This window comes from Brassica oleracea, chromosome C3 (assembly GCF_000695525.1).
Source record: "Brassica oleracea var. oleracea cultivar TO1000 chromosome C3, BOL, whole genome shotgun sequence".
Classification (NCBI taxonomy): Eukaryota; Viridiplantae; Streptophyta; class Magnoliopsida; order Brassicales; family Brassicaceae; genus Brassica; species Brassica oleracea.
Window position 1 is genome coordinate 6419773 of NC_027750.1, and position 12172 is coordinate 6431944.

Sequence of the window (12172 nt, forward strand, 5' to 3'; positions counted from 1 at the left end):
TCTGAACTGAATCGAAATCGTTATATTCCTAATTGGTGAAATTTGGTACAATTCGGTTAATTTCAGTTTATTTAGTTGATGTTTATCGAACCATTTGGTTTACAAGTATCAGACCAAAAACATCACTTAACAGTTCTTAGCAGAACCGGATGTCAAACCAAAAAACAAAAATTCTCAGTTTGATGATCAGTTCGATTTGAGCCGAATGCCAGCTCTAACACAGACATTGGTTGGGCTCCAAACTAGTCTCTAGTTAAGAACTTGCTTTGTTTCGAAGTACTTTCATAATCAAAATCCAATTACATTAAGTTATCTGTTTCTTCCTCGGTCTACTTACTTTTCAAGTGGTACATCATCGCTCTTTTCTTCCGCTCCTTGCTTCTTGAGCTGCTCCAACCCGAAGTTCTCTTCTGGCTGCTTCTTCCACAGGTAATTCGCTGCGTCTATCCATCCTCTATGCACCACAAACTTCTTCTCTCTTATCGCCCAACGAACCTTCTCTGTTCCCACATCCATTGCCACCACGTGTGTTACAGATTCATCCACTTCCGTTGCACACGTGGCTCCCAATCCCTTAGCCACCCTCCACAGCGGGTGATCCTCAGCCTGAGACTTCGTCGGGAACACTCGACTGAACACCACTTTACATCCTTTAAGTATATCTTTACGCACTTGCTTCAGTAATGACCTCACGTCTCTGCCGGATAAGTCTTCTCCTCCATCCTGAAAAGGTAGTTACTATCAGAAAGCAATCCAGACAAGAGAAAAGTTTATCTTTTTTATATATTGATTATTGAGCATACCTCAAAGAACAGACTATGCGTTTGCTTAAGGACTTTAAGAACAGTGGCAAGCGCCCCATCTGGTTCGCTCTCATCGCTCTTCAGCTGCGAGAGAGACTGGAATATGTGGTCAAACTGTTTGCAGCTTGACGCAAAAAAGTGATACCTCTCTATCACGATCAGATTGTCTTTATGACTTGGCCATGCCTGCGCATCAAACCAAGTATCAACACATCTAATCTAAGACAAGAATATCATGATTATAATTAACATGAAGAATTGGCAAAGCAGGCAAAAAAAACTTACATTCTCTGTATCGTCAAGAATCAGAACAGCTTTTTCTTGTCCCAGCACCACATCTAAACTTTTTTGATGTCTCACCGTGCCATCATCTCGAGAAATGATCCGTTCTCCAAAGTACTCTCCTTTTGGGTCCAGCAGCTTCGCCATCTGTCGTGCATATGGCCTATCTCCCATTGTGTAAATATACAATACAAACATCTTGCTGGCTTCTTTTAGAAACGAATGAACAAACGGCCTTAATTTGGTCATCATATGCATGAACTCAAGCATGAAGAGATCGCCACCAGAAACATCTGAGATCAGCAAAACAAACTTACTAGAACTGTATAACACATGCAAACATCTAGGTGGAAAAACACAAAAGGCAAACAAACAAAAGAGTTTAGGTGTATAACCTTGAAGAGAATGTGTAAGGCTTTTCAAGTATTCCTCCTCGGGTCTCAGGTCCCTAAGTACGGTTGAGTTAAGCAAAGTGTGGTCTAGATCAAGAACTAAACATAACTTCCGCTGGCTTTGCAACATTTTCATATCTATATCACGCATCCGGGTTACTTCATCTTCATGGAACTTTATACCCTAAAGAAAACAGATTTCCCCAAAGCTCATTAACAATAAGCTAAAGACTTAACGCTCTAATGAAACTAGTAAGAAAATTGAATAGATTGGCATACCTTGTGTATGTAAGTGAATGAAATACCAGTTTCTTCTTCTTCCACTCTTTGGCCACAAACAATGCACATGTTTCCAAAGGTGCCTGGGTGTTGGCATGGTAACTTGCTTGAGGATGCTTCTGCAAGCAATAGCAAATTCGAATGTTAGAAGAACAGATAACAGAGATACAAAGTAAGGTTAAAGAGAAAGACTTTCACCTGAGATTTCTTGTGAAAACTTCACAGAAGCTACTTCCTCAATCTCGTCTTCATCCACGGTTTCTAGATGGTCTAGTTTTCGTCTCTTTAACCTAAAAGATGATTGAGAAACATGTTATGGAGAAAGTACACACACTAAAAGACTAGTGCTTTAAGATTCAGATTCAGATTCAGATATGAAAAAAAACAAGCATTGAACCTATGGTTGGAAACTTCAGCATCATCCTCCGGTTCTTCTTCGATGGGAAATGACTCAGAGGAAGAATCTGAGTCGGAGTCCAACTCGGTTTCAAGGAAGGCAGCAAGATCATCGCTGCTGGAAGAATGCACTGGTGAATCACTCGCCACACTCATCTGAAAACCACTCACAAGTCACAAATTGATTAAAACCTAAATCATAAACAAACAAACAAACAAATGAATGGAACTGCGAAATTGAAATCGCAGAGAAACGAAACGTATGAAAGAAGAGTACGGAAGAACACCTTCTACTTGGTGTCCGCCAATGGCGAGAGAACACTCAAATCGTGATTAGGTTTTGACGACGGAGAAAGAGATACGCCTCGACGACGGTGTGTAACCGTGAAGTGAATGCTCCGATTGATATTTCACGAGCGCCAGGTGGTTATGTAAATGAGGCTCGTTAAGGGCCCCATAGTAAAACTTTTTCATATTAAATGGGCTTTTAATTTGGGCTCATTAGTAAACGCAAACCCAACAGAAGCTCGTGTCCTTTGTTTTGTTTTGTATGAAAAAAACACAAGTGGCAGAAAGTATTGTCGGGATGGGTCTTTGCTAGGGTTTAATAGCGCGTTGCAGCTGCCACTCGGACCACTCTCTTTTCGAAATTAGCCGTAAAAGCTATCGTCTTTATTATCTTTCTCTACACAGTTTTTTCACTCCCGACAAATCACAAAACCGTGTGTCTTGTCTTAACTCGAATCGCCGATTCCTCTGGATTTGCCGAATGGAGGCTTCGAGTAACGGATCCTGCGCCGTTTCGTCCGTCTTTAGAAAGATCGAGTTTCACCCCGCGAGGAAGCCCTTCAATGGCTTCTCTAACGGTAAATCCGATTTCAAGATCGAGACTTTGAATCCCAGCTCCTCCTCTGCCAGCAAGCAAGCCTTCTTCTCCTCACCGTCCTTTAAGAAGCGAGACGGGTCTGATCTGTTGGAGAATGGATTAGATCGGGAGCTTACTTTTAATAGAACGATCCGCAAAATCGTGAGTTTGCTTAGCCTTCCCTCTCTTTCGTTTTCATGCGAACTTTGTGATCGATGGAAAGACATTTACTTTTTTGGTTTTGTTTGATTTGTAGGGTGCTGGTTTGGAGAATCTCGGGAATACATGTTTTCTTAATTCGGTATTACAATGTTTGACATACACGGAGCCATTAGCTGCTTACCTGCATGATGTTGGCCATGAGAAACGCTGTAAGTTGCATTTAGATGCTGTTTGATTAGTTTCTGTGTGTGGCAAGTCCTTTATTCAGTCTCTGATACAATGTTCATATCAAATCGTTTTGTGTAGGCCACGTGGCTGGGTTTTGTGCTTTATGTGCAATGCAGAAGCATGTGAGGAATGCCCTTCAAGCCACTGGCAAAATACTAGCACCGAAATATTTGGTCTCAAACCTGCGATGTATGCTTCTTCAGACCTTGTCTGCTTTGCACTATTTAGTATGCCAATTACTAATCAGACTAATGAGGATTCTTCAACTGCTTAATTAATTAGGCGTTTCGAGAAACTTCAGAAACTGTCGGCAGGAAGATGCTCATGAGTACATGGTCAATCTCCTAGAGTGCATGCACAAGTGTAGTCTGCCTTCTGGTGTGTCAAGCGAATCCTCTGATGCTTACAGGAGCAGCTTGGTTCACAAAATATTCGGTGGTAGCCTCCGTAGTCGGGTAAAGTAACAACCTCTATGATAAAGATCAAAATTGCCTAAGCGTTCTCTAATGTTTTGTATTTTTTTATTCAGGTGAAATGCGCGCAATGCTCACATAGCTCTGACAAGTTTGATCCGTTTCTTGACTTGAGTCTAGACATTTCGAAGGCGGATTCGTTGCAGAGAGCGCTTACGCGTTTCACTGCTGTTGAGCTTTTAGATGACGGTGCAAAGGTTTACCAGTGCGAAAGATGCAAGCAGAAAGTTAAGGCTACAAAAGAGCTGACTGTTTTTAAGGCGCCGTATGTTCTCACTGTGCATCTCAAGCGGTTTGAAGCGCATAGATCCGAAAAGATCGACAAGAAAGTCGAGTTTGCGTCTGCAGTTGACATGAAACCTTTTGTCAGTGGTCCCTGTGTAAGTAAACTTCGTCTTGTATTTTTTTTTTTTTTAATCATTGAGCTTCATGGTTTCCCTTATAACAGTGCCGTACTTGTGTTGAACAGGAAGGTAATTTAAAGTACACTCTATATGGTGTCTTAGTTCATTATGGTCGAAGTATTCATTCTGGTCACTATGCGTGCTTTGTTCGCACTTCAAGTGGCATGTGGTACTCCCTTGATGATAACAGAGTAAGCATCAGTGTTGTACGTTCTTTTGGTTGCAAATTTTTTGTTTGATAACCTACTTGTTGACGTGGCTAGTAGTAAAGTTCTTCGTTACATTGTTGCTGTAGGTTTTGCAAGTTAGTGAGAAGAATGTGTTCAATCAGAAGGCGTATATGCTTTTCTATGTTCGTGATAGACAGAACACAGCCCCAAAGAATGTGGTTCCCATGGTTAAGAAAGAGAGCCTTCCGACAGCAAGAGCTTCTATGATTATATCTTCTAACGGAAATGATCAAGTGAGTGGTTCAACAGTCATGAAAGCATCTATTTTGAACGGTCTTGGTGCCAATGGTAGAGCACCCTTGAGATCATGTGATCAAGGTGCTCCTGCTGTCTTTAACCGAAAAGATTTGAATGCCAAAGAGACTCAGAAGGATCCCCCAAGCAGTGTAGAGGCAAAAGAGATCCTGAAGAGGGAAAATGGTCTAAGTGCTACTGCCGTCTTATCCCAGAAAGATTCAAATGCCAGAGAGAACCTTCAGAAGGAACTGCCAATATCACAGGCTAATGGGGAAAGATCTTTGGTAAAGGAGAAGATAAAGGCTCCATGCGCGACACTACCAGGGAAGGCTGCCCCTCTACTGGATGGCAGCAGAAACGCTCAAATTCTTGTGAACTTGCCTACTTCTGTAGCTAATAAAGATGAGGAGACTCTCACCACACCGAGAAAGACTCGCAAGGGTAAAACAAAAACCCTGCAGGTGGGATTAAAACTTTTTAAGCTGGCCCTTGGCGTACGCAAAAAGATGAAACAGAAAAGGGGGAGATCAAGTGCTGTTAAGGTTATTCCTGAGGAGCTCCGATCCAAGAAAGGAGCTACAGATCAAGAGCGTTCAACTTCAGAGATAACTAGCGAAGTTGCTTCTGGCTCTTCTTGCTTGCCTGGGAAGGATAACATTGTCAGTGTCCATAATGAAAGAAGAAGGAATAGTAATGGGAATATGTTGCTTGGCTCTGCGACTGGAGATCTCAAGGAGAGAACTAATGAAAATGGTGCCGTTCTTGCGTCAGACCAAAAACCACCGTTGAGGAGTTCTGACTTATCTAAAGCAAGCCAAATCGCCAAAAGAAAGAGAGAGTCGTCAAAAGATGAACAAATCGTGTTGCAAAAAGATGAGCCGACGGTTCTCACGCGGGGTTTGCCGGAGACAGTTGGTAAGTTTTCCGTTTTCTCATCTTATGACATTTCAATTTTTGGTAATTCTTAGTGCTAGCTAATGATAGCGAACTCAGTTAGGAGATAACACTTGTCATTCTCCAACTCTTAATGTTTTTAAGGATTATCAAACCTTCATTTATTACCTCAAAGAGCTTAGTCTATACGATTGTTTTTGATGGAGTTAAGTCTGATAACCATTGCAGTTGCCAAATGGGATGAAGAAGTCTCGGCTTCTAAGAAGATGGGAATGAATGAAGGCACCAGAATCGGTTATGTAGCAGATGAGTGGTGAGTTTGAGGTTTTATGTCATTGCTTTGGATTTGGTTAATTTCATTAGGCAGTTGGTTTAACACATCAATGGTATTGGAATGTGGCAGGGATGAAGAATATGATAGAGGGAAGAAAAAGAAGATACGAATTAAAGAAGAGATGTATAAAGGACCAAACCCGTTCCAGATGATTGCTTCAAAGAAACAACAAACCGATACAAAGAAGAAATGGACGCAACGCATGAATACCGCAAAGACAGGCTTCCGGATATGAACAAGGGACAGAGAGCATCCATAATCTATAAAAAAAAAAGAAACTGTAATCCACATGTTGCCGTCTTTGGCAGAAAGTAATGGTAACAACAGAGGAAAAGAGAGAGAGAGGCTACAGACATTGGAGATTGTTTTGTGATCTCTTTCCCCCCTCAGTTTTGTTCTGTTTTAGTCTCTAGTAATGCAATCTTTGATTCTCCACAGGTTCATCCTCATGAAATAACATTTTAGCATTAGCATTGTAATAAAAGAAACAATAATGTTTGTGCATCTCTTTTTCCTCTCAAGTTTTGTTCTGTTTTAGCCTCTAGTAATGCAATCTTTCATTCTCTCCACAGGTTTGGTTCTTGCTATAATTACACCTTGTAGTAATATATCCTCATGAAATAATATTTTATCATTAGCATTGCAAGAAAAGAGACAATCATGTCGTGTCAGAGTCAGAGATTCAGATCTATAAGTGAACATCCAAAGAGTTAAATATAAACCATGTTATAGAGCCCCCTAAACCCTAGTAAACCCTCTTTTAAAGGCTCATCTCTTACTAACTCGCCGGCATAACAAAATACTAAAAAAAAACTTACAAGACAATGTCGGAGGGGGAGGATGAGATCACGAGGGTCTTCAAGGTACGTCGCACGGTCTTGCAGATGCTGAAGGACAGAGGCTACAACATAGAAGAATCTGACATAGAGTTGAAAAGAGAAGACTTCGTTCAAAACTTTTGCAAAGCTATGAACAAAGTCAACAAGGAAGCTCTATTCGTGACAACCGACAAGGGACCAAATCCAGATGACAAGGTAAACATCTAACTTAATAAACAACATAGTCATAATGAAAAGCTTTATACTCAAAATCTTTCGACTCTGGTGTGTAGATATACGTGTTCTACCCGGAAGGTCCTAAAGTGGGAGTCCCAATCATTAAAAAAGACGTGGTGATGAAGATGAGAGACGATAAAGTCAATCGAGGGATCATAGTTGTTCCACAGCCCATAACCGGTGCAGCCAAGAACGCTATTATAGAGCTCAACAAGATTTTAACTATTGAAGTCTTTGAGGAAGCTGAGTTGGTGACTAATATCACCGAGCATAAACTTATCAACAAGTACTATGTACTTGACAATCAAGCTAAGAAGGAACTGCTTCAAAAGTACACGGTGCAAGACACGCAGCTTCCTCGTATCCTTGTCTCTGATCCTGTTGCTAGATATTATGGACTCAAGAGAGGACAAGTTGTTAAGATTAGACGGAGTGATGCTACTTCTTTGGACTATTATACCTATCGATATGCTGTTTAGTTTTGTAATCTTGGATTTGGATTTTTGCAAACCTTGCTTGTTCAATGTTTTTATTTTATTTGTTATAATAAGGGATAAAAATTCACTATTTTCAGATATGCAATTCCACTTGTCTCGGTCGTATTTGAGACGGACTGCTCAGATCTAGTAGACTACAAATCCGGTGGACTGGTCAGTCTTCGTTTCAGAGATTAATTCTTTTCAAAGTCCACAGGAGCAGGAATGTCAGTGCGGACTCACCAACAAAGAAGGTTATGATCAGCTGCTTATTATTTTCCCATTTAAATCAAATATGGTCAGATGGAGGTGCTCTTCGAAGTAACTTTTCGTCAAGAACTTGATCTAATTGTACGGGTAGTTGACAAAAAAAAAAAAATTATTGTCTGAACCAAATTGGGTCATGTTACATTGTTCCATGCAGTGATTGCATTACAATGATCAAAGAGGTAACAAGACTAAACCAAAAAGGACTAATGGAAGAAGAAAAATTAAACAAGCAGTTGCAATGGATCTTTGTGCTTGATTGATCAGAACATGATCACTTCCCTTGTCTGTGACCGGTGTGGTTAAAGGAGCATCAGCTGTATAGCTTCTGTTGTGATTTGGAGACAAGACAACAACAAGAAGCTTCTCCCCTCTTTGGCAATGCCCATCTTCGCCACTGATGAAGTAAAACGGACCTGATCTCTTTAGCTCTATCTTCGTGTGACCATCTTTGTATCCTTTTATAGGCTCTAATCTGTCGCATCTCTCGTAATCTTTCTTACTCACTTGCATCACTGAGTCATTCTCCGCATTGTATTTCCACACTAATGACGGAAAACAATAAGTATATGAGAAAACAGAACATGGCCATGTAACCATAGTGAAGTGAAATCAACTACTACTTACGGAGAGCATCTCCAATTTTGAATCGTGTTCTCTCTGACCATTGGTTTAGTGTTTCTTCTGTAGACTCTGGAACTTTCCATGTGTTGGACTTGCCTCCCACTAGAATCTCCCTGCCTTCACATAACAAACATAACAACAGAAACAAATAACATATCATAAGCGAAGACATTGTGAGTTTTTGATGATGTTTTTTTGTGTGTATTGTGAATTCGCCAAAAATATATATATATATATATTTTTTTTATTATTTTTTTTTATTTTTTTTTCTTACTTGGCTTACTTGAATCGAAACAAATCTCTTACATGAACCAAAACGTGACCATCAAGAACAAAGCTCGTGAAATGAAAGAAGCTAAACGTTACAGAGAGCTGTGTGTTAATTGTGACCAAAACCAACACTTTCACTATTGCGTTTACCCTCCTCCATCAGATTGACGGGTCATCGCTGCATTAAACACACATTAGAATCATTTAAACTATTTTTATTTTAAAACAGATTAAACGGAATGCATGTGACAGTAAAGAAAAACTCTAAAACCCAGCACCAGTTTCCACAAGTCAAGTCATAGTTTCTGCACAATCCGTATATAATATAAGCTTTAAAAGGCGAATCTTATCACGCTTTTTTTTTGTCTCGTCCACCATCTGGCTTTCTTGTCTTGATAAAGACTGAAGTTTATATCTCAACCTCCATTCTCATCGGTCTCTTTTTCAGTGGACCCAGAGTTTGAATGGTTTATTTTTGTACAGAGAACAATGTAACACAAGAAACAAAGAGAGAGAGACGTTTTCTTCAAGATTTCTTCAACGAAACTCCATTTAAATAAAAGGAGAAGGTGGTTGTTGATAATTTTTAAAAAAGAAAGAAAAAAGAAGTTAGCTTTTCTCTTGACCCAACACCACCAATTAAGTGCACAAGTCTGCTTCCATCTTCATCACTGCTGTCATAACCCATCCAAGAAAAGCAGTTTTGCTTTTATTTTATTTTCCTTTCTCACAGCAACACTAACAACAACATGATGTCTCCTTGTTTTCTGCTTCTTTGTCCTTCTCTGACTTCTCATAAGCTTGATATTGGAAATACAACACGAAACCCAGAACCTTCCTCTCTCTCTCTCTCTCTCTCTCTCTCTTCCCATTCCTTCTTTCAAGAACTTTTTCTTCATCTATCTCCATGTTTCCTTCAGTGATTCTGTAATCACACATCTTGTGTTCATATGATGAATCCAACTCACGCCGAGTTCACTACCTCCAACCTTAATCCTTGTGAGGATCTGAAAGTAAGACTTAGGCATCATAGCCTTATGCAAGACTATCAAGAACTTCATATGGTACCAACTCCTTTTTTTTTCTTTCTTGAGTTAACAAATTAAGTTTCAGTTTATGGGTCTGGTCTATACTGTCTCTGGATCTGAGAATGTCTAAATGTTTTTTTTTTGTGTTAAATAGAAAGATGAAACATTAGACTATTACTTTGTTTTGTCATGTGTAGCTATGCAAATCTTTGTTAGTCTTGAACTGATCAAAAGAGTCTTTTGCTGTGTCCATATTATCAGAGGACTTTGTCTTCTTAGTGTTTGTTTCTCTGATCTTTAAGATCACTTGGATCTATCTAATATAGTTTAACGCGTGTTGCTGTTTGTTTTATTACACAAAGGATACTGTAGCAATGAGAAAAAGGTTAAAGACTATGCTAAACAGGAAGGCAACACTATTGGCCGAAGTCAGGTATAGATACTTGCATTCCCTGACAATATGTTTTATTATGTCTTTGATGTTGTTTTCTCTCAAGTGTTTACGTTTGTTAATCAGATTTCTGCGGCGGAGATACAGACATTTGAGACAAGAAGACCAGCCTGTTAAGCAGCCACCAGGTGTTAAAAATATCAGAGGAAGATCAAATGGTGGGAAGAAAATTAAGACGCAAATCGTTCGAGTTGAAGTGTCTCCTGATAGTAAGAGAAGTGAAGCAGAAGTTAAACATGTTTCACTTCCTGACTTAAACCACAGGGGAAATGAAACCAAAACAAGTCTTGAGAAAAGAGTCCCGTTGTTTGATCTAAACCAAATATCTGTAAGCACCATCTTTCACTCTCCCAATGTGGACAAATAAACCAACTTGTCTTTAGTACCTTGACCACCTCTTATATTGATTATAGGGAGAAGAAGAGGAAGAAACAGAAGCAGGGAACAATAGTGAAGAAGGAATGAGAGTGGAAGATAGTAAGAGAATGAGCATCATCGAGATGCAGCAGCAGAAAGAGATGAAGCTGTCTTCTTGCAGGAATGGAGAAAACGGATCAAATAAGAGGAAAATTTCATGGCAAGATCCTGTTGCACCTCTCAGAGTCTAAAAGTCAAAAGAATACTTTTCTTCTTCCGCAAGTCAACGTATCTTGTAACATATAATATACAGCTTCACATCAATTTAGCTGCATCATTTGCTTATCTTCTCCTTTGAAAAAACGTTATCCAATTGTGGCTTGAAACTTGAAAAATCTTGTCAAATTCTTTGAAGTGGCGCCTTAGAGAAGACTAGAAGAGACATTTTGTATATTGGACATGTGCCGTTAAGCAAATTTGCAGAAAGCGATCCAAAATGTCCAGGAACAAGACCAACGGTCAGAAAGTGTTCAGACGTGTCTTAAAAGAAACATTTCGTGTATACCGAACACAAAGACAAAGCACTGAGTCCGAGTTGAAAACAAGAGCCTGGAAAGGTACCATCCTGTGTAGGCTAAGAGTTTATCCAAAATGGTTTGAGCTAATTCCCATGTGGATCGGTCCATGTAAAGAAGACACAGCCCGTTTCTTTCTCCCAAAAGAAGCTACTGCTTTCCTCGAATGGAATATGTATGTGTCAGAAATGGAAACAAAACAGAAAATGGCATATAAAACAGAAAATAACAAAAAGAGAAATAAAAAATACATTTATCAGAGCCAGGTTTCGATCCTGGGACCTGTGGGTTATGGGCCCACCACGCTTCCGCTGCGCCACTCTGATTTGTTGCTTAAATACCATAGATACAAATAATAACATCTTTAAATGCTTCAACTTGCCCAGGGTAACTGTATAACTCAATAAGCTGTATCCTGCAGGTTCATAAGATAACATAATCAAGCTCAGCTGTCCTATGTATCATAGAAAATCATTTTCATTATTAGAATTTGAAATACTTACTATATAAACATGCACTCATCCATCTCAGGGAATGATATCCATGACCATTAAGTTTTCGGCTAAAATGGATATTCTCTGAGAACAGCAAATAATCTAATGGGTGAACATTCTTCTGATCAATTGTGTAATCATGGAACTAAAAGATTCTTCAACAGATCCCAAGCTCCTAGCCATAGATATCAGCTTCTTTGGTGAAGCTTGGGCATGCCAAAAAGAGCATCTTGTTGCGAGAAGATGAAGCAACGAGTACACAAGTTAGCTTCATAAGTGCAAAGCAGCCTTTCTAATAAAAGGGCATTGCAGCATAGGATTTAGATATCCTTTTTTGCAACTCAGGAGTTTGAATAATATAACCTAGTATGAAATCTACAGCCTGCTGTGACCAATTGCTGAAACTAAAGACCTACTGAGACGTAAGAAGCGAGTTCAATTCAATGTTGCAAAGCATGTAAGAGTCCCATATTAAGGGAAGAGCCTACAAAGCCTAACATTGGAGTCTGCTTGAGACAATCCCAGAAGTAAATGTATAGATATCCGTAGCTGCTCTGCTTCCTCTTCATATTCTAGTTCATTGTAACTCCTCAGAG

The 12172-nt window shown here is 39.6% G+C and overlaps 5 protein-coding genes and 1 non-coding gene across 8 annotated transcripts; 3 read left to right on the forward strand and 3 right to left on the reverse strand.

The window, feature by feature from the left end:
- Positions 1–127: 127 nt before the first annotated feature.
- Positions 128–2552, reverse strand: LOC106331434 (RNA polymerase II C-terminal domain phosphatase-like 4). Its single transcript, XM_013769789.1, has 8 exons — positions 2440–2552; positions 2154–2308; positions 1955–2046; positions 1757–1875; positions 1481–1661; positions 1089–1378; positions 804–989; positions 128–723 (listed from the first exon to the last, which is right to left on the reverse strand). Exons 2-8 carry the CDS (start codon positions 2306–2308, stop codon positions 334–336), a joined length of 1413 nt encoding a protein of 470 aa, XP_013625243.1. The 5' UTR covers positions 2440–2552; the 3' UTR covers positions 128–333.
- Positions 2553–2750: 198 nt separating this feature from the next.
- Positions 2751–6487, forward strand: LOC106335298 (ubiquitin carboxyl-terminal hydrolase 23-like). Of its 2 annotated transcripts, XM_013773778.1 has the most exons (10): positions 2751–3179; positions 3274–3388; positions 3486–3596; positions 3690–3862; positions 3937–4260; positions 4350–4475; positions 4580–5080; positions 5111–5666; positions 5874–5958; positions 6049–6487. In XM_013773778.1, the coding sequence occupies exons 1-10, from the start codon at positions 2922–2924 to the stop codon at positions 6212–6214; spliced, it is 2415 nt and encodes an 804-aa protein (XP_013629232.1). In that variant the 5' UTR covers positions 2751–2921; the 3' UTR covers positions 6215–6487. The 2 variants fall into 2 exon arrangements, with proteins under 2 accessions (XP_013629232.1, XP_013629231.1); XM_013773777.1 differs by having other exon boundaries at positions 4580–5666.
- A 154-nt stretch (positions 6488–6641) lies between these two features.
- Positions 6642–7826, forward strand: LOC106335299 (DNA-directed RNA polymerase subunit 5-like protein 1). Of its 2 annotated transcripts, XM_013773779.1 has the most exons (3): positions 6642–7013; positions 7091–7507; positions 7609–7826. In XM_013773779.1, exons 1-3 carry the CDS (start codon positions 6804–6806, stop codon positions 7639–7641), a joined length of 660 nt encoding a protein of 219 aa, XP_013629233.1. In that variant the 5' UTR covers positions 6642–6803; the 3' UTR covers positions 7642–7826. The 2 variants fall into 2 exon arrangements, with proteins under 2 accessions (XP_013629233.1, XP_013629234.1); XM_013773780.1 differs by lacking the exon at positions 7609–7826 and having other exon boundaries at positions 7091–7593.
- A 74-nt stretch (positions 7827–7900) lies between these two features.
- On the reverse strand, positions 7901–8573 carry LOC106335300 (early nodulin-like protein 1). Its single transcript, XM_013773781.1, has 2 exons — positions 8405–8573; positions 7901–8322 (listed from the first exon to the last, which is right to left on the reverse strand). Exons 1-2 carry the CDS (start codon positions 8571–8573, stop codon positions 7952–7954), a joined length of 540 nt encoding a protein of 179 aa, XP_013629235.1. The 3' UTR covers positions 7901–7951.
- Positions 8574–9349: 776 nt separating this feature from the next.
- LOC106332520 lies at positions 9350–10902 on the forward strand. Its single transcript, XM_013770988.1, has 4 exons — positions 9350–9735; positions 10062–10132; positions 10217–10478; positions 10564–10902. Exons 1-4 carry the CDS (start codon positions 9622–9624, stop codon positions 10756–10758), a joined length of 642 nt encoding a protein of 213 aa, XP_013626442.1. The 5' UTR covers positions 9350–9621; the 3' UTR covers positions 10759–10902.
- Positions 10903–11336: 434 nt separating this feature from the next.
- On the reverse strand, positions 11337–11408 carry TRNAM-CAU. The gene has a single exon. It is a non-coding gene; the product is annotated as a tRNA-Met (tRNA).
- Positions 11409–12172: the final 764 nt, after the last annotated feature.